This window comes from Ailuropoda melanoleuca, chromosome X, assembly GCF_002007445.2.
Source record: "Ailuropoda melanoleuca isolate Jingjing chromosome X, ASM200744v2, whole genome shotgun sequence".
In the NCBI taxonomy this organism is placed as follows: Eukaryota; Metazoa; Chordata; class Mammalia; order Carnivora; family Ursidae; genus Ailuropoda; species Ailuropoda melanoleuca.
In genome coordinates, this window is record NC_048238.1 from 93,615,903 (window position 1) to 93,643,527 (window position 27,625).

At 47.4% G+C, this 27,625-nt stretch overlaps 1 protein-coding gene across 3 annotated transcripts in view; it reads left to right on the top strand.

The window, feature by feature from the left end:
- The first annotated feature begins 6,577 nt into the window (after positions 1–6,577).
- ARHGAP36 (Rho GTPase activating protein 36) overlaps positions 6,578–27,625 on the top strand; it is a 30,674-nt gene continuing 9,626 nt past the window's right edge. The window contains exon 1 of one of the 3 annotated variants that reach the window (XM_019799009.2): positions 6,578–6,685. In XM_019799009.2, the coding sequence (XP_019654568.1) occupies positions 6,628–6,685 (58 nt within the window). In that variant the 5' untranslated portion in view covers positions 6,578–6,627. Of the gene's footprint in view, positions 6,686–19,776; positions 19,796–26,529; positions 26,596–27,625 lie in introns of those variants that run through there. The other 2 variants (XM_019799012.2, XM_019799011.2) reach the window with 2 other exon arrangements.

The following is a 27,625-nucleotide window of genomic DNA, read 5'->3' on the forward strand; positions in this document are numbered from 1 at the left end:
CTTCTTGCATTTTCCTCTCCCCTTCTCCCTCTTCTTTTTCTCCCTCCCACTTTGCTCTTCTCCCTTCCTTTCCTCTGCCCTCCTCCTGCTTGCTCCATCCACCCCCACCCACAGCTACTGATGTGATTTTTCATGATCTACAGTCAAATGCCATTAATCCTGACAGGCTCACGAGGGTCTGGCTAAGCTGTCCCATGAACCAATCCTGTGAGCAGACAGACCAGGGGAAGTGGCAGGCAGACCCCCCCCACCCCGCCCCCTCAGGGGTAATGGCAGCTAAACCAATGAACCAGAGTGGCTGCCCCGCAAATGATCAGTAAATCACTTGGGGTCCAGGAAAGATGGGAAACTCCTCAGCAAACAGTGCTCAGGACATTTTCCGTGACCTCCTCTGCCACGAATGTCCATGGCACACCAGCCACACAGGCCTGGACTGACTCTGCTCTCAAGGTACTGCTCCCAGATTCTGCCTGGCCCATCTCAGTTTCAGAGGGAGGTCATTCATTCCAATGGGATGTGACAGGTGCCATCTTCAGGCGTCTGGCTCTGCTCCCAGCAGCAGGGACTATCGCTGACTGCAAATCCCCCGAGTGCCATGCTGGTCTGAAGAGAGCAAGCCCTAGGATGAGCAGATGACCTTCCAAGAGCCCACGAACCCAAGGTGGGATGACAGAGTGAAATAATGGACGGAGCCCTGGACTAGAGGGCTGGACACTTGGCTTCTAGTCCCATTTCAGCTACTAACTTGCTGGGCAATGTTGGGTAAGTAACTTTCCTTCCCTGAATCTCAGTGTCCCCCCGGATGTGAGGAGGTTGGACTAGGTTATCTCTAATGACACTTCCAGCCCTGATAAGCAAACCCAGAAATTTTTTAAAAAAATCTGTTTTTGGAAAAATTCTGATTCAAATTTTTGGGGGAGTCCTTCTCTAGGGCTTCCATTTAGCTGCTTTGCCACCAAATCCATCACCCTAAACTCCCACTCAGCACACATAGCCATTTCCCAGCACCCCAGCTTCATCGAAGACATCAAAACCACTCAGGGGTCCTGCCTGCCTCTCTTGCTGAGCTAGTTCTCTGCTTGATGTTGGGTCATCTTCATGGAATCCTGAGGTGGGACCCTGTGGGAGGGGATGTGGCATTGACCCCCAGATTTTAGCATAGGCATTTAGGGTGGCTACCTAGAAGGAGAGATTTCTCCCAAGTTTGTATTTTCAAACTTTTTAATATACAATGAAATTGAAAGAATGGTACATAAATACTCGTACATACCCTCATTAACAATTTGCCATGTTCACACGCTCTCTGTCTCCCCTCCCTTTCACCCCCACCCTTGCTCTGGCTCACGCTCTCCCTCTGAAAGTATATTGCAGATATCATGACACTTCCCTCTTAAATACTTCAGCACATATCTCCTAAGAATAAGGATGTTCTTAGCCGGGAAGCTTTTTTTAAGGGCTCTGCAATTCTCAGCTAGGGGGAATGTCTTCAGTCTCTGGAGTGCGTATATGAGGTCTAAAGACCAGATTTCAGTCTGGATGTGGGTAGTGCAAGAAGGAGCCAAGCAGAAGAGAAGGAGGCACAAACAATGGTTCAAGTTTCCAATTCCAAAAAAAAAAAAAAAAAAAAAAAGAAAAGAAAGAAAGAGGAAAAAGCAAAATGATCTTGGGCGAGTTGCTTCCTTTCCTTGAGCTTCAGTTTCTTCATCTATAAAATGGGGATTGTGTTAGTCTCTGTCCTGCCAACCTTCCAAAGCAGTATGAGGTTTAGATGTGAAAATAGATTATGAGAACACACTGGGAGCTGCCACGCTTAAACATGTAAGGGCAAGTGATTTGCAGAGATGACCTTCTGAGCAGGTAGAGCTCAGTAGCGATACTTCCCTGGCCCCAGGCCTGAAAGTATCTCTGTTAACACATGGAAGTGTAGTCCCCCTGCTCAGCCCCCAAACTCTTGTTACTGGAAGCCCCAGAATTTTCATCTCTAATGGAAATCCGTGGCTGGCATCTCTTGCTGTTTTTCAAAGACCTAAACACACACCCCAGTTTTTTCTAGTTCTTTTTTCAGATAAATCCAATTTCTCTTATTGATTATGGCACAAAACTGAAAGATCACTTCTCTTCTTTTTCTTCTTTCTGGCATTTCTTTCTGTGCTCCCCCTTATTTTCTACTATTCCCCCCAAACTTGTTGACACTTCTAGAGTTGGAAAAGTCTCTCATCTTGCCTACCCCTAGTTCAAAGAGCAAAATGCTTTACAAAATTAAGTGAGCATTTGGGATTTTTAACTTGATTTTATCTTTTCATTCAACCAGAGGGGTATGTGTGTGGGAGATGCACTTGTCAACTAAAAGCAATTTCTCTGCCTCCCTGGGGACTGAAGTGTAATTGTAGCTCTGTCTTCCTGGTGTCAGGATGAAACTTGCATTTTCCTGAGTGGTGTCAGCACACTGACAGGCAGCTCCTGGGATCTAGTGTGGGGTACTGGAAAAGAATGGGGTGGTGACAGGAGGGGGGAAAAGATCCAGAAGCTGGTCTTGGCTCATCTCTCCTCCTCTGGCTGGCTTTGGGCTAGTCACTTATTGTCTTTTGCCTCAGCTTTTCTAACTGAAAAAATGGGAATGATTCTCTCCCATTTCTACCTCGCAAAGATAGTGCCAGGACCTTGTCAGGCTTTGGTTATATGAAAATGTTTGGAAGCAACAGAGTTCTGAAAGGAAGAATGTACTCTGGAAGCAGTGGATCCTCGGAATGCTAAGTAGCTAGAAAGGAACTTCAAGTTTTCCTTGTATAACCCCATTTGAGAAATGAGGAAGCTTGCCCACCCCCGTAATTTTGCTATGTTTACCATGAGCCCAGATAAATCTTTCCCAAACAGAGAGGCAGAGAGGCAAAGTCCTGAGGCCCTAAGGCTAATAGCCCCTTTGTGAGAGCGCATATGATCCCTGTGCACACCATGTAAGCCTTCTAATGGGACTCCTCAAAAGGAGGCACTGGGAGACAGGGTTGCTAATCTACAAATTCTGTCCACGGCCCTGGAGGCAGAGTCCTTTGTCATTTCACCCCTGACATCTCCGAGACCTTCATAACAACCTGTTGAGGGAGAGGAGTAGGGGGATGGGGATCCCCTTACATAGAGGAGGAGCCTGGCACTCAGCTTGGGTAGCAGACCTACTTGCACTAAACCAGCCAGTCGCTCCTGAATCGGCATTGTTAAAGCCCATCCAAAGTGATTCTGACACATCCGGTCCAATGGGCCACGTTTTGTGAAACCCTGATTCATGACAAGCTTTCATTCTTGGAATCTCATTTAATTAGCAACTGTTTGCCTGGGTGGTAAGTACTTTTGAGCTTCAGGAAAAAAAGCTAGAAAGGTCTGGAGCCTTCCTTCTCACAGTCAACAAGCCCCTAGCTTGATTTCATCATCGTGCCTTCTTCTCAGTTAAAATGTGTTTTCTTCTTGCTAAAGACCTCATGGTAGACAGTGAGCTAAGAAAGGAACAGGGTGCTTGGGTCTTAATTGAACTGCAGCGAAAGACCCTGCAGAGGCAACAAGCTGTCAAGCTCTAGGCTGTCAGGGTGAGGGCAGATATACCCAACATGCGTCCTGTGGGCACACACCTTAGGGTGAGAGGTTGCAAGTCCAGGCTAGCAGGGTTTGAACTGCGTGAGGCAGGTGCTAAGGGCCTCTACATTCTTGGGAACGAGGGGTCATAACTGGTTATGTGCCTCCACACAGGAAAGGAGTCCTGCATTTTACTCACAGCCCAACTTTCAGCTTTTTCTGGGTCACCAAATCCAGCCCCAGTGCCCTGCACCAATAGCACAACCCCAGCCGAAAGGCAGCAGTCACTCCCCTATCCTTTCTTCAGCAAAGACAAGGTTACAGATTTTCTTTTCTATAAGTGGTACTTTTAACTCCAGAAATAAAATATGTTTATTAAAGAAAGTTTGGAAAATACTAAAATATGGAAATAATAAAACAGTCAAAAATTGCCCATAATTGCACTGCTTAAATATAATCAATATTAAGATTCTGGCGTGTTTCCTGCTAGCCTTTTTTCCCCATGTATAGGCTTATTATTTATTTGTACCGTTTATATAATAATGTGCACATATTTTGCATTTTGATTATTTTTCACATAAAATAATCGCAAGTGTATTTTCTGGTTATCATATAGGCTTTCAAATTATACACTTAAAAATAATTGTGCAATCATTCACTGAGTGAACCAACATTATATACATAGCTCAATATCTAGCTTACAGAGAACATTCGATAAATATTTGTCGAATGAATGGATGCATTCCCCTTTTATGTGACATTTAGTTAAGGGTAAAGATTTTCAAAGGAAACTGAACACTAAGTAATTAAGCGGCAGAGGAGGTGGGTCAAAGAAAAGGGGGGGGAGAATTGCTATTCAACTGTTAAGTAATTTTCTTGAGAATTTTGAACTTACATTTCTCCCTCTCTTTTTTTTCCCCCCGAAGAGTTGGCCTTGGTTGGTCTGGAGCTTGTTCACAACTATTAATACCCCCATGTTCAGATGAGGAAACTAAGTCTCAGAAAGGCTTCCTAAATAATTTTCCTGAGATTACATTGCTAGTTCATAGCAGAATTGGACTTCCAATCTAGGTGTGTGAGCATCCTTAGCTTTGTCCCTTTACCACATCGCATCTCTTGCAGAAAAAGGCAGCAAAGAAGGATAGCTGTCATGAGTTTGTGCCTCTAGTAGAGGTATTCTGGAAACAGAGAAACTTCAGTTACTGAGGCCCATTGGATGGGACTGGGCAGGCAGCCTCCCCATGAGGGAGCCAAAGAAAAGCTCCTTCAGCTGGGAAAAAAAAGAAAAGAAACTCATTGACGCCATGACAAAAGCTGGTGGTGGATAAGCTCATGGGAAGAGGTAAGGCTGAGATTTCAATATCCAAGGCATGAAACTGGACATTTCTAGATGTCAGACTTGTTTGGCTTGGATGACTGGATATTTGTACAGCAGAAATTGGTAAAACAGCAGGTCTGGTGAATGTTTGTTGTCTTTGATTGCTTTTGGAAAACAGAGAAAATTGGAAATGATTTTAAAATTGGTGCAAAGGCAAAGAGGTACCATGTTTCCCAGAAAGGAAGGACAATGAATGGAAGGAAGCCCTTTAAACTCTGAGTAGATCTCAGCTTTGCTAAGAATTGCATGACAAAGTACAGGGGACTCTTCCCTGTTATGCACCCCTTCAGCCACATTAATGCTAATATCAGTGGTTAACAAGGCAAATGTAATAACTGCGCTCCCCAAAGGACCTGTGATTGCAGTTTCCACTCCTCAGGCCTGCAATCCAGTAGTTGGAAGAGGATTTTTCATATTTCTTGCTACCTCCTCACTAGAATTTTGATGGACAGAGCCCCATCTTCCCAGTGGAGAAAAACAAGGCACAGAGTCACTTCCCTACAACTGCCAATGGAGGACTGGGGGAGAAATTAATTTGGGCTCCTGGACTTAAGCAGTTCAGGGCTGGTTTACTACTACCAGATCCCCTAAACACTGAACCCATTATGGTACATGCCCCCATATGTATTTAAAATTTAAAAATACAAAGTCACAGAAGTGTAATAAAATCCAACACAGTACCACCCCCCATCGAAATATCAAATATCAAATTCTTTCTAAAAATAAATGTTGGTGCCCCTTCTATGCCAGTGCCCTGAGCAAAAAGTATAGGCGACGGAATCTGTAAGTCATGGGCAACTGGGGGCACCCCATACTTATACATACTTGATAACTGCGTTCTTTCATCTCACTTGGAGATCAAACCCTAAAAAAGAAGGTTCTCAGGAAGCATAGCATCTCCCTCCTCCCTGAAGGAACCGCAGGGAAGGGACAGTAAAATTACTCTCAGCTTTGGGGCTCCTTGGAGGGCAAAGCTCTTTTCGCTTACTCACACTCTTGGTTCTGTAGAATGGAACAGTGACTTAAAATCGGATTTGGAGCTACCCAGGGCTGAGGTACGTTCCCAAGTGCTGAGGCAGTCCCTCCCCATCCGATTCAGGGCTCTTGGGGCAGACACCGCTTCCCCCCTAGACTGGGTCTCCCGAGGGCTGAGATGATGTGTCCCCACAAACGTGGGGGTTTGAAGCGCTGGGAAACAGCCTCCCCGTCTGATCTGAGGCTCCCTGGGACAGGTGCACCATCTGGCCTGCAAATTCCGGCTCCTGGGAACGGGCCCTCTTTTATGCACCCGATCAAGGCTTCTGGGGGCACAGATCTCCCTTCCCACTCAGGTTCGGGGCTCACCGGGGCTGAGGTGGCGTCTCCCTTCAGACTCGGGGCTCCCCGGGGTAGGGGCAGGGTCCCTCCCTCAGAGTGAGCTCCCCGGGACAGGAGCTGCATCCTGGCCTCCCTCCGGGTGGGGGAAGGGGCTGTGGGGCCGGCGGCCTCCCCTCCGGCGGGAGGGGGGGCTCCCCTAAGGCCCTGCCCCCTTCGTGACAAGCCCGAGGTGTCCGGTGACCAAGACACTCCGATCTGGGTGCAGGGTGCGGCTCAGGGCGTGGTCACCGGTCACCGGGGGCTACTTAGGGCGGCCCTGTGCGGGGACTGAGCGGAAGCCAGCTTGAGGCGGCCGGCACTCGGCGCGTGTCATGGCGTGGATCCTGGACTGCCTTTTCGCCTCGGCCTTTGAGCCCCGCCCCCGCCGTGGTGAGTGGGGCCCACGGAGCCGGGGGGCGGGGGCAGGGGTGCTCGGGCCCCGGGTGACCGGCGGCTGTAGCCCCGGCTGGGCGCCCTGGGGCTTGGCTCGTCGCCCCCTCGCCTCCCTTCCCGCTGGCTTTTAGCTAATTGTTCTGGCTCCAGGGACTGCCCCGTCGAGGCCCCGCATAAATCACCAGCTTTGCCGGGAACCGCGAGCAATCGCGCTAATGGCCGGGCGGGACGCTGGGCGAGCGCGGGGGCGGAGTCGCTGGCTCTGCCCCGCGGCGAGAAGGCGGAGCGCTGGGGCCCCCACGCGCCGTCCCACAACCCAAGGGTCCTAAAGCCCCGAGGGGTATCGTCTCTGGCTGGGCGGCCAGGGCCCAGGGACTCTTAAGTTGGGGAGGAGGCTGTTCTTTTGCCCGAAGCTTGTCCTTCGCATCCCAGTCTTAACTACGGAATATCACCGTGGGCCCCTTAGAGTCGTCGAATTCAACCCCTTCATTTAAGAGATGGCGACATTGAAGCCCAGAGATGGCAAAGGCCTGCCCAAGGTCATACAAGGAGTTGGCAGCAAATCTGGTTCTGCTGAAGCCCTGCCAACTGCCCACTGCCCAAACTGCCCAGGGCGGAGGCCTGGGGTCTTTAGTCTGGGTCTTTCCTTGGATGCTTGAAATCAGTGCTCAGTTCCCCTTTCCCCGTAGAGTTGAGGCCGTAGGTGTGCAAAGATCACAGCACAGATCCAAATATGTGGGTGGCATTTCACCCTTTCCTGGAACTGTTTCTATGAAGCACATTTTGGAAACCGGTTATTTTTTTTTCCTCCTTAAAGTTTCAGGAGACTGATTTTTTTTTTCTTTTTGAGATTTCCCAGGACCCCCACCCACACTGTCCTTCACTCCCCCTTGGTAGGCTCCACCCCTTCCAGGCTGCCACCTGCCCCCACTGCCACCTGTTTTTCCATAGTCTCCACCTCCAAAATCTATATTAGTTAGAGTGCGTCATTGGTCACCAGCCATAGACCAAACCTGGGGCTGTCTCCTCTTTCCTCTGCCCCCTCACAGGCAGGGGAGGAGAGGCAGAGAGAGGGTGGGCCTCAGCAACTTATTTCAGTAAAAACTTGTTTTTAGTCCTTGTCAGCCTCAGCACCCTGCTGAGAACCATCCCAGAAGTCTGACATACTGCTAAGGGACTACAGCATGCTTAGCAAATCCAAGTACAGTCTCTGGCAAGCCACAAGATCTCTGAGAAGGAAAGAGATCTGCATACACACAGGAAGTTTAACTTTTTGTTCTGTACGTTCTTTCAGGTCGATGTGATCCTGGTAAATTGGGAAAAAAGTGGGGAGGGAGTTTTATAAATGCCTTTTAAGGACTTATGGTTCAGGCACCCCATCCTCAAAATGGGGTAGGGGGAACCGTTCTACCCCTACCTGGCTTACAAGGTTGTCGTGTGACTCCAACAAGATCAAGGATAAGAAGTTTCCTTTATGAATAACCCCATTGGGAGGGGGTTAGTATCACACAAGGAAGCCCATCCCCATCTAATGACACCCTTGTCTATTAGAATTTGAAGGCTTTTCCTTAAACTGAACCCAAATCTATGTCCTTCTGGCCTCAGCGCTGATCTTCCGTGGGAACAGTGCCAGTCCTCCCCGTTCCCCCACCCCCACTCACCCCTGTTCTTATCCAGGCCAAACTTCCCCAGTTCCTTCATCTGTTTAACATGAGACATGACTGCAAGGCTCCTACCCACATCTAGCTGCTCTTCTTTGAGCGGGCTCCAAGTTGTGAATGCCTAGTGACCTGGCCAAAAGAGGATTTCCAGCTGTGCCCCTGTAAATATAGTCCTGCATGGCTGACTTTCCCTCTTTTGGAAGCGTACATTATACTCACAGTACACAGATATGTAGCCATAAATACTCACATACGTACACATTCCCACACCCACACATGCCCACATACAAATCACGAATGCACAAACACACATGCTTCACATGCATCACGTACTTTTCACATACAGTGCAATACGCCCGCACCACACAGGCATACCCCACACACAAATCCCATGAACATGCCAAACAGTTCACACAAATAGTTTATTTATATTGGAAGTACTTTCAACCAAAGCTTCCTTAAAAAAAAAAAAAGTAAACCCAAGTTCTTTTCAGAGGCTTCATTCTGTATTTAACTGGTATTTGAACCCAAGTGCAAGATTTTAGATTTGGTACTGAATTTCCAGTCTGGTAAGACCTGCCCCCCACATATGCCAGGGGCATACCACTGCCTACACCAGCTCTATTACTCATCCAATGGCAGCCAATACCTGTGACGCACTTCTCAGATGCTTGGCCCTAGACTCAGTCCTTTACGTGCATGATCTCACTTAAGTCACGCAACATCACTCTGCAATAAGTGATTAGTCTTTGGGTACAGTTTTTTGACCAGGTAAGAGCCCATTCATTGCATTCCCCCTGACAAATGCCATGCAACACGAAGGGCAACTATTGATATTCTGTAGGGTTATAATTGCCCTGGGTGCCTCCCTTCGGATGCCTTCCAGAAATCCTCTGGAGTCAGAGGTGGGGGGGAAGTAGCTGGCCACTGACTAGAAAGAGTGGGGGAAGTATTCTAAATGTTCTCTCACTCACCAACCCCTGCATTCCCAGGAGATAGTTGGTATATCAGAGTAATCTTTTGAGGGTGGCAATGGACAACGGACAACCATATGAAGATATCTGGACGAGGCATCATTGCGATCTGGGAAGAATGGTGGCCCAGAAAGGTTTTTTCCCCCCCAGGAAAGGGACAGCACGATTGACACACTTGAAATTCTCTCTTCCAGTTCGCTTTTGGCATTGGATTCAGCCTCAGACAGTTGGACTTCTGTAAAGCAGCCAAATCTGTAAAGCTGAAGGGACCCTGGGGCCCACTTTACATACAAATTTGATCTTTTCTTGGAGATGGGACACAATCAATTTGCTAAGACCAGGCCTGGTTGAGCTGTAACAGGATAATTTTTCAGAGCTGGGGCAAGTTTGCCAGTGCAATACCCCACTCCCCTGATCATGCTATCAGACTAGTACCCCAATTCATCGATGACAGGACTTCCCCAAATTCCTTTGTAAATCATTTATTTGCACCTCAAAAGACATTTCTCTGTAGGAAAAACAAATGTGATGCTCTTGAGCTTAGGTTCCTAGGTTAGCTCACACTTTACCCACCATGAGACTAAAATACAGAATCTGCATGATGAAAACTGGCTGAAAATAACACTCTTGCAAAAAGTACCGCAGGCTCCAGCAGTAGAGCTGACATTCATCAAGCTTAAATATCAAATGACAAAAAGCATATTGGGTGCTGATAGAGCAGGACACCGGGTCCCTGAGGGTGATGATGGCAATGGTGAAAGCAACGTTGTTTCTTTCTTCACGCATATCTACTAAGATAACCTAAATGCCCAACACTAGCGGACTGGTTAAACAGACTCTATGACGTACCACTTGTTAGACTAGTCTACAGCCATAAAGATGGTGTTCATGAAGACTATGTAGCAATGTGGGAAACTGTATGATTACAGTTGTGTCAAGTATGCATTTTTGAAAGACTGGAAGAAAATTCAACAAGGTGAAGTAAGAGATTCTATTAAGTGGGTGCTATAATAGTTATTTCTGTTTCTTAAAACCTTTATCAAAATTGTTTTTACATTACTCTTGCAATTTAAAAATGTTTTAAAAAGGTTAATACAAGGCCTATGATATGCAAATAGCCCAGATGATGACCTAGAATCCCACTATACAGTGTTTAATCTAAGGGCTTTTTTTCCTTTAAGTTTTAGTTTAAATGTAACGACTAGATCAGGTCAGCCAAACGTGATCTCCCCAGTGAATATGAAGTGTCCTCTAAAACTGGGTGGGAAGAAGCAGAACTGGTTTGAGTCCCAGGCATGCTTTTGTAGTGTTGCTGTAAGCAAGTTATTTTAACCTTTCTTCAAATGATATAATAATGCCTACATTTCCAGGTTATAAATAAGAATAATCATATTCATATGGTAATATCAATTACATTAAATACCCTCTATGGCTCAGGTATCAAAAGATGTGCTTTGTTCCTTCTCCAAATATTTACTGTGGACCAGTCATTTCACATAAATGATTTCATTTAACATTCATTACAACTCTCTGAGGTAAGTATTATTATCATTATTTTAAAGACAAAAGCTCAAAAACAAACAAACAAACAGACAAACAAAAAGACAAAAGCTCAGAGAAGTTAAGTAACTTGTCCACTGCCACACAGTGGCTGAGCAAGGATTTTGACCCTGTTTGGTGTGATTTCAAAACTTGAGTGAGATTAAAATAGATAACATTTGCAAAGCTCCGAGCCCTGGGCTGATATACAGCAGACACTTGCTAGGTAGGTGGTCAGTATGATGTTGATGCTGTTCCCTTGCCCAGAGTCCAAATTCTGGTCTTTGATCTATTTGATTACTTACAGATTCCTTTCTGTGAAGAAGCACACACTTCAACTGGAAGATGTAGTGCAAATACCACCTGTGTCCTCATCCCTGGGGCTCTGAGTCACCAGGAAATGCTTTCTGTTTCCTTCTGGCAGTATCATTTGTTCTCACATGTATCAGCAGAAGTAGGTAGATGGCATGTTTGATGAGCCCTGGCAGCTACTGTCATGTCTCAGATACATCTCTTGAGAAACCACAGGGCTTCCTCGGGAAGGGCACCCAATACCCAGCCACCGGTAGGTCCCTGCACTCAGGGAAGCTTCTTAAATGGCCAGGGACTATTCTAAACCCCTGCTTCACCAGAGGTACCGTATAGCTCACCCTTCATTGCTACCCCTCCCTCTTCCCTCCTCCAAGCAGAGGCTACAGGACCTCCTCAGAAGCAGAGATGGTAGGCGCTGGAGAAGTTTTTCTAAATTCCTAAATCCTCAGAGGGACTCACGAAGAGATAATGTTGCATGCTGGAGTCTCGGGGTCAGTGAGGGGTAGTATGCAGGATGAATAAGAGGGGTGAGGGGAGGGGAGAAGGTGAAGGCATCTTCCAGAGACTGGGAACGCCCGGAGCCCAGCCTCTCAGAGCTTTTTCCAGCCTCAAATCTCAATACTTCTCTACTCCGTAGTCCCTTTACCCTTCCTTGGGATTATATCGACCCCCTACACTCAACTTTTTAATCTTGCCCTACCACTTCTTGCTTAAATCCAGCTTCAGCTGGTAGTGACTTTCTTTTGTCTCTAGAGGGAAGCAACAGCACCAGGGAGGAAAGGGCACAGATTGGGGTCTTCTCTCACCTTACCATTTTCGGCAAAGGGTAGATTTTTAACTTTTAACTGCGAACAAATAAACAACTAACTGGAACTGTATTTGGTGTGCTGCAAAGTATATCTCAGAAAAATACCCATCATCTCTCTCCTCATCACCCCATCTACCTCCCAACCTTGGTGGCTGCTAGAGAAAGGGTGGCTTTTGAAACCCTTTTTAATTTCTAGGGTAGTGGTGAATAAACAAAACAGGAGTCAGGAGTCGTGGAGGCAGTTTCTCCAGAAAATAGTCATGCTGTCATTCCCTTGAGTACCATGGCACATATTTAAGAGACAGGGTCGGGACTGGTTCTGCAGTGAGGGTTGGAGAGTTCAGTCCATAACTGGGGTGTGTGTTGTGGGGGGAGTCTAGACACTGGGCAGGTAGTTTGAAACTTTCCTACATGGAGTATTACCACTGAAACCTTGGTCTCATTAACACTGCCAGGAGAAACTGCAGAGTGAGAATTGGACTAAGGGTCCAGTTCTTCCCGGGCTGCATTAGGCTGATCAAAACATTGTCCTAAAAGAAGAGGGGCTATTTCAAGAGTGTCAGACACATCAGTAATGACGAAAATTGGCAGCTCAGTCAGACGACTTCACTCTCTGAACAATGTGCTTGAGACACTCTGGGGTATATGATAAGAGAGGGAGTAAGTGAGGGGGGAACTAACCTTTTCTTAAACATCTACTGTGTGTGTTAGGCATTTGGCTGGTGCTTTCCATATTCTACCCCTTTCAGTCATCTGAGCATTTCTAAGGCAGGTGTTAATATCTCCAACTTACAGATGAAAAAACAGATCCAGAGAGATGAAGTGACCTTCCCAAAATCACACAGCAATTTAGCGATGGAGCTGGGATATAACTCCAAGCTGTCTCACTCCAAAGCTCCTCTGCCCCCATGGAAAAGGCAAAGATTCTCATCTGTAAAGAACTTTACTGTCATGGGGAAACCAAGATCTCTCTCCACAATAAAATACACATTTGCTCTTTGCCCCTACAGGTTGTTTTTAGTATGAAAATAAGCAAAGTTCTGTTTACATTTGAGATTAATGGGGGTTATTAAAGCATTTTTCCACCTTTACAGTTCCCCATATAATCCTCATGTTATGAACTCCAAAGAGACAGAGAGATGTACAGTGGGGATTTTAAGCTCCAAGAAATGTGTGTGTGTGTGTGTGTGTGTGTGTATTGGAATGGGAAGGGAGGCAGGGAGAGAACCTTGGAAGAGGAAGAGCCCTCACAGGAGTCACTTTGAGGAAGCGGAAGTGAAGCTGGTATATTCAGAGGAGGTGTCAGACTGGCCCACAGCAGCAGGGAAGCCAAATGCCTGAGACTAGATGCTGGGCGACACCAAAGTTTGCCTAACTCCTCACAGGGACTTACCAAAGGACTTCAGCTAGTCTGGGCCGTAAGTGACTTAGACTGGTTTCTCTCTCACCCCCCCTTTTTTTTTTCAAAAGGAGACTTTCTGGCTACATATTAGTTTAGGCAATGCTTTTCCTGTGCACCCAGGATGAGGTGCTGACCCAGGCCCAGCTTGGGGGAAGCTTTATGGATGTTCCAGCTGCTTTTCCAAAGCACACCAGGCTCATTTGTGCCAGTTGAAAGGGCACAATAATAACAGTAGCAATTTAGATCGTGCTTCTCGCTTTCCCCCCCTGAAAAGTGGTGAAGTGACTCACCACAGTTCAATTGTCCCTCTCTATCCATCCCCTGACCTCTTTGCAGCAGTCTAAGCTGGTTCCCCAGGGGCTGAGCTGGAAGCCGTGACTGGCCTGACACCCCCCCCAATAAATGTGTTCCCCCAAATGCAATGTATTGTTTTAATTTGGATTTCTCGTATGAAGCTGCTTGGAAGGCATTAGAGCAGCATGAGCCCCATTAGGCAAGTACAGTGCTCCCCACCTAACATGAATAATACAAAATGGGGCCATTCAGGAATCTTTTCTGGGGGGTCTGCTTGTTTTTCTATGTGCAGCTTATATGGAGATGCCTGTCCTGTTTGAAATTTACTGCATACCAACTTCTGGTGGTAATGCTATAAAAACGGGTCTGGGGAAGCTGTGAAATCATTCCCTCACTCCATCCTGACGCCTCACCTCCATCTTTCTCCATACCCTTTTTTCCTGACCCTGTGGCTAGAAAATGCTCATTCTCTCATCTTTCTTTCAGCACCAGCCTAAGGAGAGCTCCCAGAACTGGAGCTGGTGAGGTGCTTTTGTGCCTAGAGTAATTAAAGATTTTGAGGTGTCAACAAAGCAGGTAATTAGGTGGAGAAGGTATCAGCTGTCTGAGAAACAAAGAAAGTAATTATGCTGAGCTCTCTTGGTGCTGTCAGTAACCTCAAAAGAAAGATTTGTTGAGAAATGATACTATTTTATAAAGACTTCAATGCCTAGCAGGAATCAGGAGACTCTTGGTGAGGCTGCTTGGTATAGAAGAAAGGTTTGGGGAACATAGCAAACCTGTATTTAAATACCAGCTCCACCTCCCTCTGGCTGTGTGATCTTGGGGAAATTACTTAACTACTCTGAGCTTGATGTGTGATGTGTAAAATAGCGATAAACATAGCTCCACCTACCTCACAGAGTCATTGTGAGGACCCAAGGAGGTAATGCATGTTAAGAGCACTTAGCCCAATGCCTGGTGCACAGTAAGTGCTTAATGGTAACGTTATTATGATGATCACTACCATTATTCTTACTATATGCCAGTCATTCTCTACAGGAGCCTAGAGTTTAAAAGGAGAGACCAATAATTGCAGTTACGTGTGATCATGTTATGAGAAGTGTGAAGAGCATACCTATGGTGGCTCAAAGGAGGGAGCCCTCAACTGGGAGGGGGGGTACAGAAAAGCAGAGAAAGTTTTGTGACTCTTCAGTTAGGTCTTAAAAAAATAAGTGGGAGTTTGTCATGAGGCCCAGGGGGAAAGGGATTCTAGGCAACTGGATCTGCCCACACAAAGCCAAGGAGGTGTGAAACAGCAAGGCCCTGAGCGAATAGTTGGGCTCAGCTAGGCAAGGACTGGGATCTCCTGGGGGGGAGGGGTGTCGGCGAGTGACCAAGAATCTCTCCAGTTTACTCCCACCAGCCCCTGCACCACGCCCCTAGGCGCCCTACCTGGCCAATCACGTGCAGCGCCCTCCTCTTCTTTCCTCTAAGCCGCCAGGTAAGCTCACACTCTGCCCCAGCGGGCCTTGAGCACGCCAGCCAGGGGCAGGTCAGGCCAGCGGGGGACCCTGTCCAAATCGCGGACTCCTACTTCTTTCCTCGTCCCAGTCCTAGGGCAACGCCCCCACCCCCAATTAAAAAAAACCCACCACGCACACAGTCACTTGGATTCTCTAGACAACCCTGTTCTCTCACACACCATACCCATCCACTCAGGCGGCAACCCCACTCCAAAATACACCCAGGTCTCCAACCCTCCATCTGAGCACATACACTAGCCACATGCGTCCCCACCACACGCATGGACACATCACACCCAAAGACACACACCCCCCACACCTTCATGCACATGAACCTTTGAACACACACCTTAAGTAGGCTCACATAAAGACACCTCGTTTATGAACTCACACACTATACACCCCAACAAACGCCACCCGTGAACTCACATTGGCACAGCACATCTAAGGGTAAACACACACTAAACACACATATGCACATGAGGTTTAACAGGCACACACACACGCACACTGCACACATACACACACTCACCACAGCACGACCACAAACCCCGGCAGAAACCATACATCGAACACATCCACATCCAGCTCGCACCCACAGAGTCACACTATAATCTAATCGGGCAGAAAGGTACTACCTACAAGCGTGCACACACAAACACCGCACAAAACACACGCTCCATGTCCGAGCGCAAACCAAATACACTCCACACCAAGCACTCGGGCTAAAACGTGCGCCGCGCGCACACCCTCACATCCAGCCACACACCGAACGCACACACAAACCGCACCCGCGCGCGCGCGCGCGCACACGCGTACATGCATACATACATACACACACAGCCCGCCCCCTCCTTCCCTCCGGGCGGAAGAGAAGGGGGCGAGGAGGGGAGGAGGGGAAGGAAGGAGGGGGGGATGGGCCGGAGAGGCGGTGCAGGCACAGACGCTATTTTCCCTTTGACCTGAGGTATTGCCCCCTTAACGCGCCTGTTCCCCTGTCCCAAGCAAAGAGATTGAGTTGGGTCCAGGCGGGATCGATCCAGTCGCAACCCAGGAAAATTGGAAAGTGGGGGAATCTGACAGCGGGTGGCGAGCACGAAGGCTCTGCGGGGGACCCTGCTTCCTCATATAATCGACCCCCGGGAGGCTCCTCCTCCTGCACCCTCCCCCAGACCCCGACACTGCCTTGACCTTTGCCCCCCAGGGCGTGCTTTTTCCTTCCCTCCCTAAGAGTGGACAACTGTTAGGGGTGGAGGGCTTTATTGGTTTCAAGAAGTAAGGAGTTTAGATCTACAGAGAAGCTTTTTGCGAAACCTGTCCTAACCTAGCTTGAAGACTTCTCTTGGAGAACTCACTCTTTTGCAAGGCAACTAATTTTCTGCGTAAACATCACTGACCCCACGCTGGACACATAGTAGGGCATCATAAATGTTCCTCCCTCCCGCTTATGTCACCAAATCTGGTAAAGCTTTCTGCAGCCCGCACCAGCCTGTGACAGCTCTTGGGCAACCGGTGAGTTTTTTTGTTTTTGTTTTTTTAGCGCAGAAGTCCTCCTGAGAACAGCAGCCGAGGCCAGGGAGCCACCGGCGGCAGGGGGCGATAGAGTCACCAAAGGTGCTTTGCACTCCTGGAGCGGTACCCCTCGCGGGAAACTCTGAGGCACAGGGTACAGGATACAGGGGTCACTTCAGAAGGCTCCGCAGCCAGATGACCATCTGGCTTCTGTCGCCTGCTCTCCGCCTTTCCGTTGAGATGGACAGCCGGTGTAGGAGAGGTGAAGGAAGAGGACATCTGCCCCCTGCGGCGCATTGTGTAAAGCGCGGTGCCAGAGGCTTCTGAGTCCTTAGAGTTCGAATCCCAGCTCTGCCGCTTCGTAGCTGACTAGCTCAGCAAGTCACTGACTTAGGTCGGCGGAGTGGTTGTGATGTTGGAAGGAGGAAACACATGCAAAGTGCTTATTTCAATTAAGATGTGGAAGACCTCCGTTCCTTTCCAGTCCCTCCCCCTCTCCCCAACCATAATCAAAGATAAAGATTTTAACTTTTGGGGCACCGGGGAATGAGAGGGAGGGATATATGGCCACCAGATGAGGCCCCCAAGCCGGGCCAGAAAGGCAGAGGACAGGACGGACAGGGGTTCCCTTTGCGTTCAATTACTTAAGCGATGTTCTGTGTTAAAGAGCAATGCTTGCACCAGTGATTTTAGTGATGCCACTTGATAGTCACAAGACGTTCCAGGTCACAGCCCCAGTCCTTGGGGCTGCAGTGAGGCCCTTCTGTCCATCACCTCCACTCGTCACAGGTACTTCCTATTTTATTTCTGCCTGTGTTCTTCTCCTCCTTTCCAAGTTGCTACATTAATCTTTTTAAAAAATTTGTCCTGAACACTCCTTGGGTGCCAGGGACATCTCCTCTTACTTTATGTCTTGCGGGTGCCTAGCACAGTGCCAGACACAGCACTATGACTGTATCCATGCGGCATAGACATGTCTTGGGTAAAATCTTTTGGAAACGCTGAGACTAGAAGGCACCAAAGGAGTCATCGTAAGGAATCCAGAGAGAGGACTCTAGTAGAGGCAGCCCAGGCACTGTGGGAATGAAGGGGATGAAGGCTCTGGGGTAGGAGGCTATTCCTTTCCTCCTCAAAGCCCTCCATCTCTAAGCCTGCCTGGAATGGCGTTGTTCCACTGCGGCTGAGGCTTCTGCAGTCAATTAAGAAGAAAGCCTCTATCCTGGAGGGCAGAGGCCCTGGCCAGCTAGAGGGTGAGTCACTCAGAGTTGAGCAGCAGAGGTGGCGCTAAAGTGGCAATGAATCAGTCCAAGATGGCATAGGGAGATTACCTGAGTGATGATAAGCGGGGGGGATGAAGCGGAAGCCTGAGCCCTTGGGGCTGGTGCTAAGTGATAGAGTCTCAGATAGAGGTGCATAGACTCAGCTCCTCACCCACCTCCCCACTTCCGCTCCAGCCCAGTCGGGTCCGAGGATAGACCTGGATGCCTTCTCAGAGGAGGAGGTGAAGTGGAAAGCACCCTTCTTGGGGGGGGGTGTTTGGGATACCTGGGTTCCAATCCTGACTCTGCTACTTGCTATGTGACCTTGGGAAAACTCTTTTCCCTCTTGTGGCCAACACCAGAAGGAAGTTCAGGGGTCAGGGGGCTCTGTGCCAGGCCATGTGCTAAGTACTTCACTGATGTTATCTCACAGGCTCTTCACGGTGCTATAGGGTGAGCATTTCCTCCCCTATTTTGCAGTTGAGAAAACCGAGACCAAGTGATCTTCAGTGATCTACCTTTTCACTAATGTATCATGCAGTATTTATGTATTTATGTTACCAAGGCAATCACTGTAACCCAAGCCAACAACCTGCCGTTCTTCTGCTTAAATTGGTTCCCTAAGCACTCAGGTTCAAATCATGTCTCCCAACTGGCCCCGATACTGACCCGTGTTGCTTTCCTAGCAAGGCAGTTGGCTACCTGAATGGGTTTCTGTTTTCATCTTCTGTGACACCCACCCACTCCCAACTAAAATCTTTCCCTGGTGTATCAGTCTAAGACCCCACATTAGAAAGCAAGCATCACCAGAAAGAAGCACCCCAATATCAGTTCCATATCAGAAAGGTGGGGGAAGTGGCTCAGAAAGCTGCAGTGAGGAAGGGGAGCAGAGCTGCCAGGGCCAGAAGGAGGGGCTGCAGAAAAATCCAACAGGGGAGAGAGAGAGAGAGAGAGAGAGAGAGATGCCAGGGACAATTTGGACTAGCTTCAAACTGCCGCTCCCTCCCTTTCTCCCCCTCTCCTGATCTGCTGCTCTAGAATGTATAAAGGGGCGGCACCCAGCCCATTTTCAGCAGGAGGAGAGGGAGAGATCCTCTTCTTCAATGGAAAAGAAAACTGCCCTGAGCATTCAAATTACATTTCTGTGTTGGGTAAGATTTATTGGATTACTGTGGGGGGAGGGTTGGGAGGGAGGAGGAGGCATCTTCCTGGTCCTGATGGAGGTGAGGTGGTACTTCAAGTGCAAAGAGCGCCACCCATGCTGCTGCTGGAGACAGAAGCTCTCTCCCTTTGCTAGGGGATAAGAGACTTGCCACCGGGCTTCCGGATCTCATTTCCAATCCAGGTCCCTGAAAGTCACCTCCCTGAGCCTTGGGGGGGGGGTCAGTCCATGTCTGCCTGGGCTGCCCCAGTATCTGTGTACACCTGGAGTCAGCATCTGCCCACCTTCCTCTCCCCTCCCTTTCATTCCTTCTCTCCTTTTCTCAGGCTCTGCTTCTTGCTCCTTCCCTCTTGCCAGGGTCACCCATAGTCTCTGGCATTCTTGACTCTCCTCTTTCTTTTTCCATTCCTGTCCCTCTGCATCAACAACACCCTCATTTTGTCCATTTACTTTGTCCAGGAAAGGAGAAAACCCAATTGGGAGGAGGTGTAATTGCATATTTGAGATTCTCCCCACTTGAGAGCTTGCATTTATAACCCCGTATTACCCTTGTTGCATCAGATGAGAATATTTAGTATTTGTGAATAATATATTTTTGCTTGGCTGAACAGTGATTTGTACGTATCAGTGCTGGGCTGCAGATTGGAAGGGCAGCAATTTTTGGAAGAGGTATTAGAAGGTAAGATTGTTTGGGCGGGTGTGAGTGCCTTCTGATTTCGCAAGGTGCCAAGAAGGTACAAAAAGAAAGATGAAGGTGATAGTTTTGTGTGTGTGTTGCAGGGTAGGGGGGAAGGTTGCTGAGACCATTCTCATCCAGGTGGGTAGAGGACTTTGTGAAATCAGTTTCTGTTTGCTCTTGCACTGGACTTTGAACAAAATGACCTTTTTGTCTCTGAGTGTTCAAGAGCAGAGGCCCTGGACAAGGTGGGAAACAAGGAGCCAGAAGCATAAGGCAAAGAGGGGAGGGGGTTATTGCTGGTGCAGTCCCTGTGTGCAAAGGGCCAACAAGAGATGTTCCCTGCCCTCCAGTGCCATACAAACCAGGGCAGAGAGGAAGCCATGAAGGGCAGCAAAAAGTGCGCTGAGCTTCAATCCAGGAGTTCTGGGTCTTCCTCTTGACTCTGCCACTAACTATCTCTGTGTCCTTTGGTAAGTTTCTTAGCCATCTAAACCTCCACTTCGGCCTTTTCCTTCGCCTGTGATGTGAGATCGTGTGGCATGGCCATGGGAGGGGTAATCTGGAGCACTCAGAGGAAGGGACCCTGGGGCTGAATCTTGAAGGAGAGATTAGCTTTGAATAAAGGAAGAGAAGACTTGTGGGGTACAGCGAGAAACAGTGGGAGTAGCCCAGGGAATTTAGCAAAACAGGTATGCGTAAGGCACTCAGCTGGCTGCTGCATGCAAGATTGCTATGAATCAGCCCCTGCCCCGCCAGGCAAGGCTTTACAGAGAGTGGGGGAATCTGAGTGGCAGAGCAAGCTAAGCGCTCGCTGAGCCTGCAGCTCGTCCCAGGACGGGCGGTGACCGAGCCGCACGACTGACCAGCGGGTCACACAGCCACTTATTCCCTGGCCGGACCAGGAGAGTCGCCAAGAGGTAGTGCAGGGGCAGGACTCCAGGGGCATGAGTGCAGCTCACTGAGGGGCTAGAGTGGGAGGTGACGGCCCCTCCAAGGGAGGACCCGACATGAGGGAGGGAGAGGAAGCCCGCCGAGTGCTGCACAAGTTCCAGGTTTTCGCGTCCAATGTTCAAACCTGGAGCTCGCGAGCAAGATTTAATTTTTCACATCCTCAGCAGAGAGTGGGAGCTGAGAGGGATTTTTGCGCGCCGCGGGGCTTTGTTTAACTTTGCAGCTTCTGCGCTGTCTCGAGCCACACCCGGGCGGGACGCGCGTGGCGCACCCCAACCAGAAGGCCCGCTCGGCGGCGGCACGGTGGTAGCCGGAGGCCCAGGACCAGCCTCCGAGGCAGAGAGCGCAAAGTCCGCCCCGGGCGGGTTCTCGGCCCTGCCCCCTTCACCTCCCTCCGCCCGCACCTAGCTGTGGGGGTGGGTTGGAGTGGTGTCGAGGGCTGACAGCAGCGCTGGGCTCCAGGAGGGAGAGACAGGGAGACCCGCTTAGACCCCTCTGCTCTCTGGAGCCTTTAGGCCTGCGGAGGGGCGAGGGGCGCCCTTTCTTCCCAGCTGTGGACAGCCGCAGTGTGGCCGGTATCCTGGAGTTGACGAAGTCCTGTGGAAGTACCAATGACTCTGCAGACTTGAGAGCTGTGATTCTGCCGCGCTCTTAGATAAACAAGATGATAACAAATTACCCCAGTTGTGTTCCGGCTTGGAGATGCTCACCGACTTTCCCAAGGCCACTCAGCTGCTTGGTAACTGGGCAGGCCTCCTGATTCCCGGTCCAGGGTTTTTTTCACTGCATCATAGCTGAGACGGTGGTCTGATTTTAAACAGGGGGTACATAGGTAGTTAGACATTGATATTTTTAAAAATATGGTTATTTTAATGTAGTTTTAAAATACCATTCTTAACATGACAACTACTGGGGGAAAACATCTCCCACAGCCCCAATTCTCTATGACATTCAGACCGGATTTTGAAAAAGAAAACTGGCAGCAAATCGGATGCTTGTTGGGGGGAAGATACAATCGAAGGAGAAGAGAAGCAGGTGGAGGTGGGGAAACAAAGATGGGGAAGACATAGCTCTCAGCACAGATTCTGAGAACTTTATTCTAGAGGTTTCCTTCCTAGGGGTCTGTCCATCCGGATAGTTTGGGGGAGTGTCTCCATTGGTCTTTCCTGTCTCATGCCCACTCTGTAGAAGCCCCAGCTGTGGTCTGCAGGTACAAATGCTTGATGGCAGAGTCTTGTTTCTCTCCTTCTCTCTGTTGTAGCAAATACATTCTGTGTGTGTGTGTGTGTGTGTGTGTGTGTCAAAAAATACATATGTGAAAGATCTTGAGGATGTGTGTGTGCATGGATGTCTATGAGAGTGAATGCATGTGTTTGAAAGGGGGAGTTGAGAAGATGGGAAAAATGAATCAGAGTTTACCAAAAACCTACAGCTGAGTGAGGGTCTTCCTAGTGCTAGTGGACCTGAGAAAATAGTCAATTCCTAATATTCCTTAAAGGAAAAAAGGAGATGAAATGTATTTAAATTAGTGAAGGGAAGAATGATATTAGACCCATGGGCCTTTCTTGACAGGCCTCAGGCTCTTGACATTTATGTGACTTCCAACTAGGCTGCAAGATCCCAAGGGCAGAAACTGGGGCTTTCCACGCCAGATGGCTCCCCACTTTCCTCCCCCATCCTTAGTGTGGATGGCCTGCACACCGTCGTGTGGAAGTCAAAGGTGGGGACTAAATCCCTTTTGTGGGCCAGTTCATTTTTGCCTACATTTCATAGCCTAGACTGACCCCTGTCCCCCCTTCACACACAGTTAGTTGTCTTACATCTCTAATCACTGAAATACACAGTGAAGAAACAGTTTAACTCATCCATTCTGAAAGTGTGTTTCCTGCTGACTGGGGGTGAGTACCCATTTTTGCCTTCAAATGATGGTGGGAGGGCACTCTTCAGGGGGGACACTGTCTGCCTTATTCCAGATAATAGCACATCTGCTCAGTCTTCCTCTCAGATTTCACTTTCAGATATTTGGGGGGGGGGAATTCCTCACAGTGGTACAGCACTGTGCCCTTTAGAGGATTATTTCATTCGGCCATGTCTTTTATTTAATCTTTACCACAGCCACACCTAATAGGTATCATGATTTTTATTTTGTAAGGTGATGGAACTTGAGGCTTAGAAACATGAGATAATTTGCTACAGGTCACTTGGTTGGTGAGTGTGTGAACTTACATGTGTTGAGGCTGGGATTTGAACCCAAGTTCCAGTCCATATCTCAGGACCTTTCCAGGAGAGCACCCTGTCAGCTTGGGGTAGGCCAGGGTGAGGGATGTGGTGAGAAGAACACACAGGGCTTTTTGTGCCTTTTTCCTCTATCTACTCCTCTCCTCTATCTTTCATAATAGTCTTTTTCTGAGCCAGCTCTCTCTCTTTCTGTCTCAATCATCATCATCATCTTATTTACTTATCATAGCCAAAGGTCAATTGATCAATTGATCTATCTAATCTACCTCTATTCCTGTTTCCCAAGAATAATGTGTATAAGTGAGACCTCAGAAATCCAGCTGCCTTCCAAGAAAGAATGTAGTCACAGTTCAGACTGTCCCAGTTCTGGCCAGGAGATGAACAACCAAGAAATACCATGATTTAGAGGGAAAGGCAAGGCCTGGCCTGAGGATAGGTAGGGACAGCTGGTTCCCAGATCAGATTCCTCCATGGCCTTTTTGTGCAACTTCAGGTAAGACACAACCTCTCCTGAGCCCTAGTTTGTTGTTGTCTGTAACATGGGGAAACATAATACCCCACCTCCCTCCTTCCCAGAGGTTGTTGTAAGAATAAAATAGCATGATTCATTTATCCATGAATCACGAATAGCTGTTTCTGTTTTAATTACAAGACCTTTATGTTCCCTCAAAACCCTCAAAGGTTATACTCCTATGATTCATCTAAGGAACACGTATTGCACACCTACTGTGTGCTAGGGCCTAGAGATAATGGGTATATTGAAAGCTTTTGAGTAAATGAGAAGCACAAGACAAATTAAGCATTTAAAAACAGGTTACCTCGCATTGATGGAGCATCTTATATTTTACTTTTTTGGCCACGACATAATACAAGCAGCAACCAAAAGGGGAAAACAGATAAACGGTGACATGGCTTGTGATGCCAGCACTATTATGCACTCTGACACATCCCGCAGATAATAGTGAGAATATCTATAGCTCCTTGTTTACACTATCCTTTGGGATGTTTGTGACATAAAGATTGTTTTTCACCATCCTGGGCTCCAGCTGCTTCTTTAGTCAATAACATTTTAAACAAAGGGCATCCCACATTCTATAGAATGACAACTGTACTTATTTTACAAAGAGACTGTAATTCACGGTGGTTGTCTGCCTTCAGATGTGACCTCCCCTGGTTTATGGAATCAAATTTTGATTATGTGTCCATTCTTTTGATTTCAGTAGTTAGTTATGCATTATTTGGCAGCTATTAAGAGTAAAAGTGGATAGGGCAGTGGAAAGAGCCTAAGGATTAAGAAGAACTGGATTCTTGTCTAGATTCTGCTGTCAAATTGCTGTGTGGCTTTGGGCAAACTCCTATCCCTCTATGAGCCTCAGTTTTCTGAAGTGTGTGATGGAAGCTTTGGACTAGGTGATGGCTAAGGTCCCTTCTCTCTCTGATCCATTCTAATACACTAAGCAGTTACTGAAACATTCTTTTTTTTTCTGAAGCCAGACCTTTTCTCAATATATTTTAACAGTACTACCTCCAGTTTATGAGTTTCAGCTATAGCATGATGGGCTGACTTCACGTATTGAAGAATACTGTTCCCAAATTTAATTATCTTGGGACACCATCACTGCATAGGATAAAATGAGCCATTTTGTTCATCACGACTGCAGCCTTTGCTGAAATGGAGGTTACAGGGTAACAGCTTAAAGGCTAACTCATTAATACTCAGGGATGGATGAGCTATTGTGCCAGCGGACCAAACTGGTGCCCAGATGTTTTCATCTAGAGACCTGTGTCTCTTTCCCATGTTGTGATATATTAATGGGGATGTCTTTATCCATTGTCACTGCCTGTAGACATTTGAATAACCTAAACACCATGCCTGCCTCATCCACTATCAATTCCTCAAACTCTGAGGAGCAATCAGAGGCTTGGAGCAAAATTCTGATGGTGTCATAAAGTGCCTAGTTTATAAGGATTCGAATGATGGCATCAATGCAGTCCCTACTTTTATTCTCATAGGTGTTTACTAGTGAGCACTGCTCCATCCCAAACTATTTGATGGGGGCAATGGAGTAAATTAGTCTTCCAAAATGTGAGGGCTGTGGATTTATGCCTCACTGAAAGCATTTCTGTCCTCACAATGTCAAAGCGGGTGACCTTTCTGATGTTTATTTGTTTCTCCATCTGTGCCATGCATTTCGGGAGGACTTGAGGAACAAGCTTGATGCCACTTATATGTGTTTCCCCTTTTTGTATCATTGGAGACTTGCTCTGGGTGTCCCTCTGCTCTTTGTTCAAACTCTCTCTTTTGGCATCTGCTAATATCCTAACCCCTCAACTGATCTAAATACAATTACACTTTCTTTTGCCAAAGACAATGTAAAATTGGATGGTTTGAAAGAAAAATAAATTTTGAGGCATATAGGCATATTTATTAACCTGAATACTAGTGTTTGAAATATGGACCTATGCAGTTAGTTTTTCTTAATTTTGTAGGATGGGATTTTTAAAAGACTTGCTCCTGATGCCATTGGAGATTGAAGAAGAAAGATCTTCCCAACAGTCTCCCGAGATCTCTTTACCTATTTTAATTTTATGTAATTTTGAAACCTGATATTTTCTGGTAAACTCAGGCCTGTTGCGAAGAACCTTCAAGATCAGTGTTTTTTTTTTTTTTAAACCAGTGCTAAGTATCACACAAACATTACTCATTTAATTCTCACACAACTGCTGAAATGGGTATTGTATCATTTCCCCATTTTATAGAGGAAGCCACTGAGGCTCAGAGAATTCAACTAATTTTCCTATGGTCACACAGCTAAGAAATTGTAAAGCTCTGCTTTGCACTTTTGTTCTACTTAGCTCTGACTCCATGAGCCACTACAGATATTTGTCTAAGGATATTGTTTTTGCAAATATCTTGAATTCTAGGCTGAAACTGAGAGGCCCCACTTTCTCCTTCCTTCTGTATTTTTTGATGTCATGGTCACTTCAGGCCAGCCCCATGGCATGCTGAAGGGGGAAGGGGAAGACACTTTGGAGACACAGAGGTCTCTTGGCACCTTGTTCCCTGTGAGGAGCTTGGAAAACCAGGCCTGAAGACAAGTATTCAGATCTCAAGAACCTGCCACATGCCTCTCTCTCTTGGTGGTGTCGAAGCCTGCTTACTTGTCCCTCCTCCCCATCCTTTCCATTAGCTTCCTGTCTGGGCACACTGGCCTCCCTAACTCTGCTTATTCTCCTGGTGCCTTGAGACACTTGAAGGCAAGCAAGACAGTGTCAATTTTACTGGCACAACTGCAGCATATGATTGCTCTTAAGTTTAGCCCTCTATCTTTGAGCAGGAGGCAATGACAAACGGTTTATTCTAAGGCCTTTGATTTCCTTCGTAATTGTAAGCATCGAGGCTGACTCATCTCTCAAAGGCTTCCCTCTCTCTCTCTCTCTCTCTCTCTCATTTGGCTGGTGTTGTTTTGAGGTTTTCTTGTTTGTTCTAACCTTATTTTGGGGGGAGAGAGGGATTGATTTTCATCTTGATTTTTGGGTTAAAGATCCAGCCTACTCTGGATGACCAGATCTGGGAAGCCTTGGAAGAACTAGCTGCAGCTCCAAAGCAGGTACAAAAAAAATGTCTGAATTGGGGCAAGGGGAAAGGGGGGAAAAGGGAGAATGAGGGGAAAGGAGAGAAAGGGGGGAAAGGGGAAGTAATGTCAGAAAAATTCAGCCAGAGCTAGGTTGTATGTGTCGGGATGAGACCCTGAGCTAATAGGTTCTGGGACCTGCTATTGTGAATGGGGGCTTGCTAGAGACTTAGTCTGGGACAGAGGTGGGTACTGTGCATGTATCTTTCTTTAAAATGATCATTTTTGTGGATACAGTTTGGTGGTTGGGCTTAGGCATTCACCTCGAGTCCAGGGGTTGGTATTTTGCAGTTGAAGTAGCTTTAACAAGATCCATGCTAAGGGTTTTCCTCCTAGCTCAGTTCCGAAGCCATAGAAAGACTCCTCGTCTTTTCTCATACTGGACTTGAGTTATCTGGCAGGAATTTATTATTGATATGCATGACTTTGGCCATTAAGGAAAGTGGGCAAAAGAGAATTTTGGAAACAAAAGAGGGGTGGGATTTTGTGGGTCTGTGGGTTTGTTTGTGTGTTTGTTTTGGACAGAGCTCATTTATTAGATTTTTGAATGATAGACCCCTACCTACTTTTCCTCTGTTAAAGCCACATTACCTGATCTTTGGAATTTAAGCCCCCCCAACTCAATTATAATAAATAGAATATTACCATAAAACTCCCCAGCAAAGGGGAGCTCAGGGAAAAAAAGGCATGTGGCCACTTCCCTTCTTGTCAAAAGGTTTAGTTCCCCCAAATTTTTTTCTCTGTTAAGAACCAGCATCCACTCATTCACCCAAACCATAACCTTTGGAACTGTCCTAAATTCTTTCCTTTTTATTACAATTCCCCTAAATTCCATCAATTCTACCCATAAAATCCATCCCCTGCCCCAGCCCCAGTGACACTGGCTTGTATCAGCATCTCTTTGCCTCTTGGCTGATCTACTTACTTCAGACTCTCTATCCAAACCAGGCTTTTCACTGTTCCCTGTGCTTTTTCCAACTGCAGCTCTGACTCTGTCACTACCTGC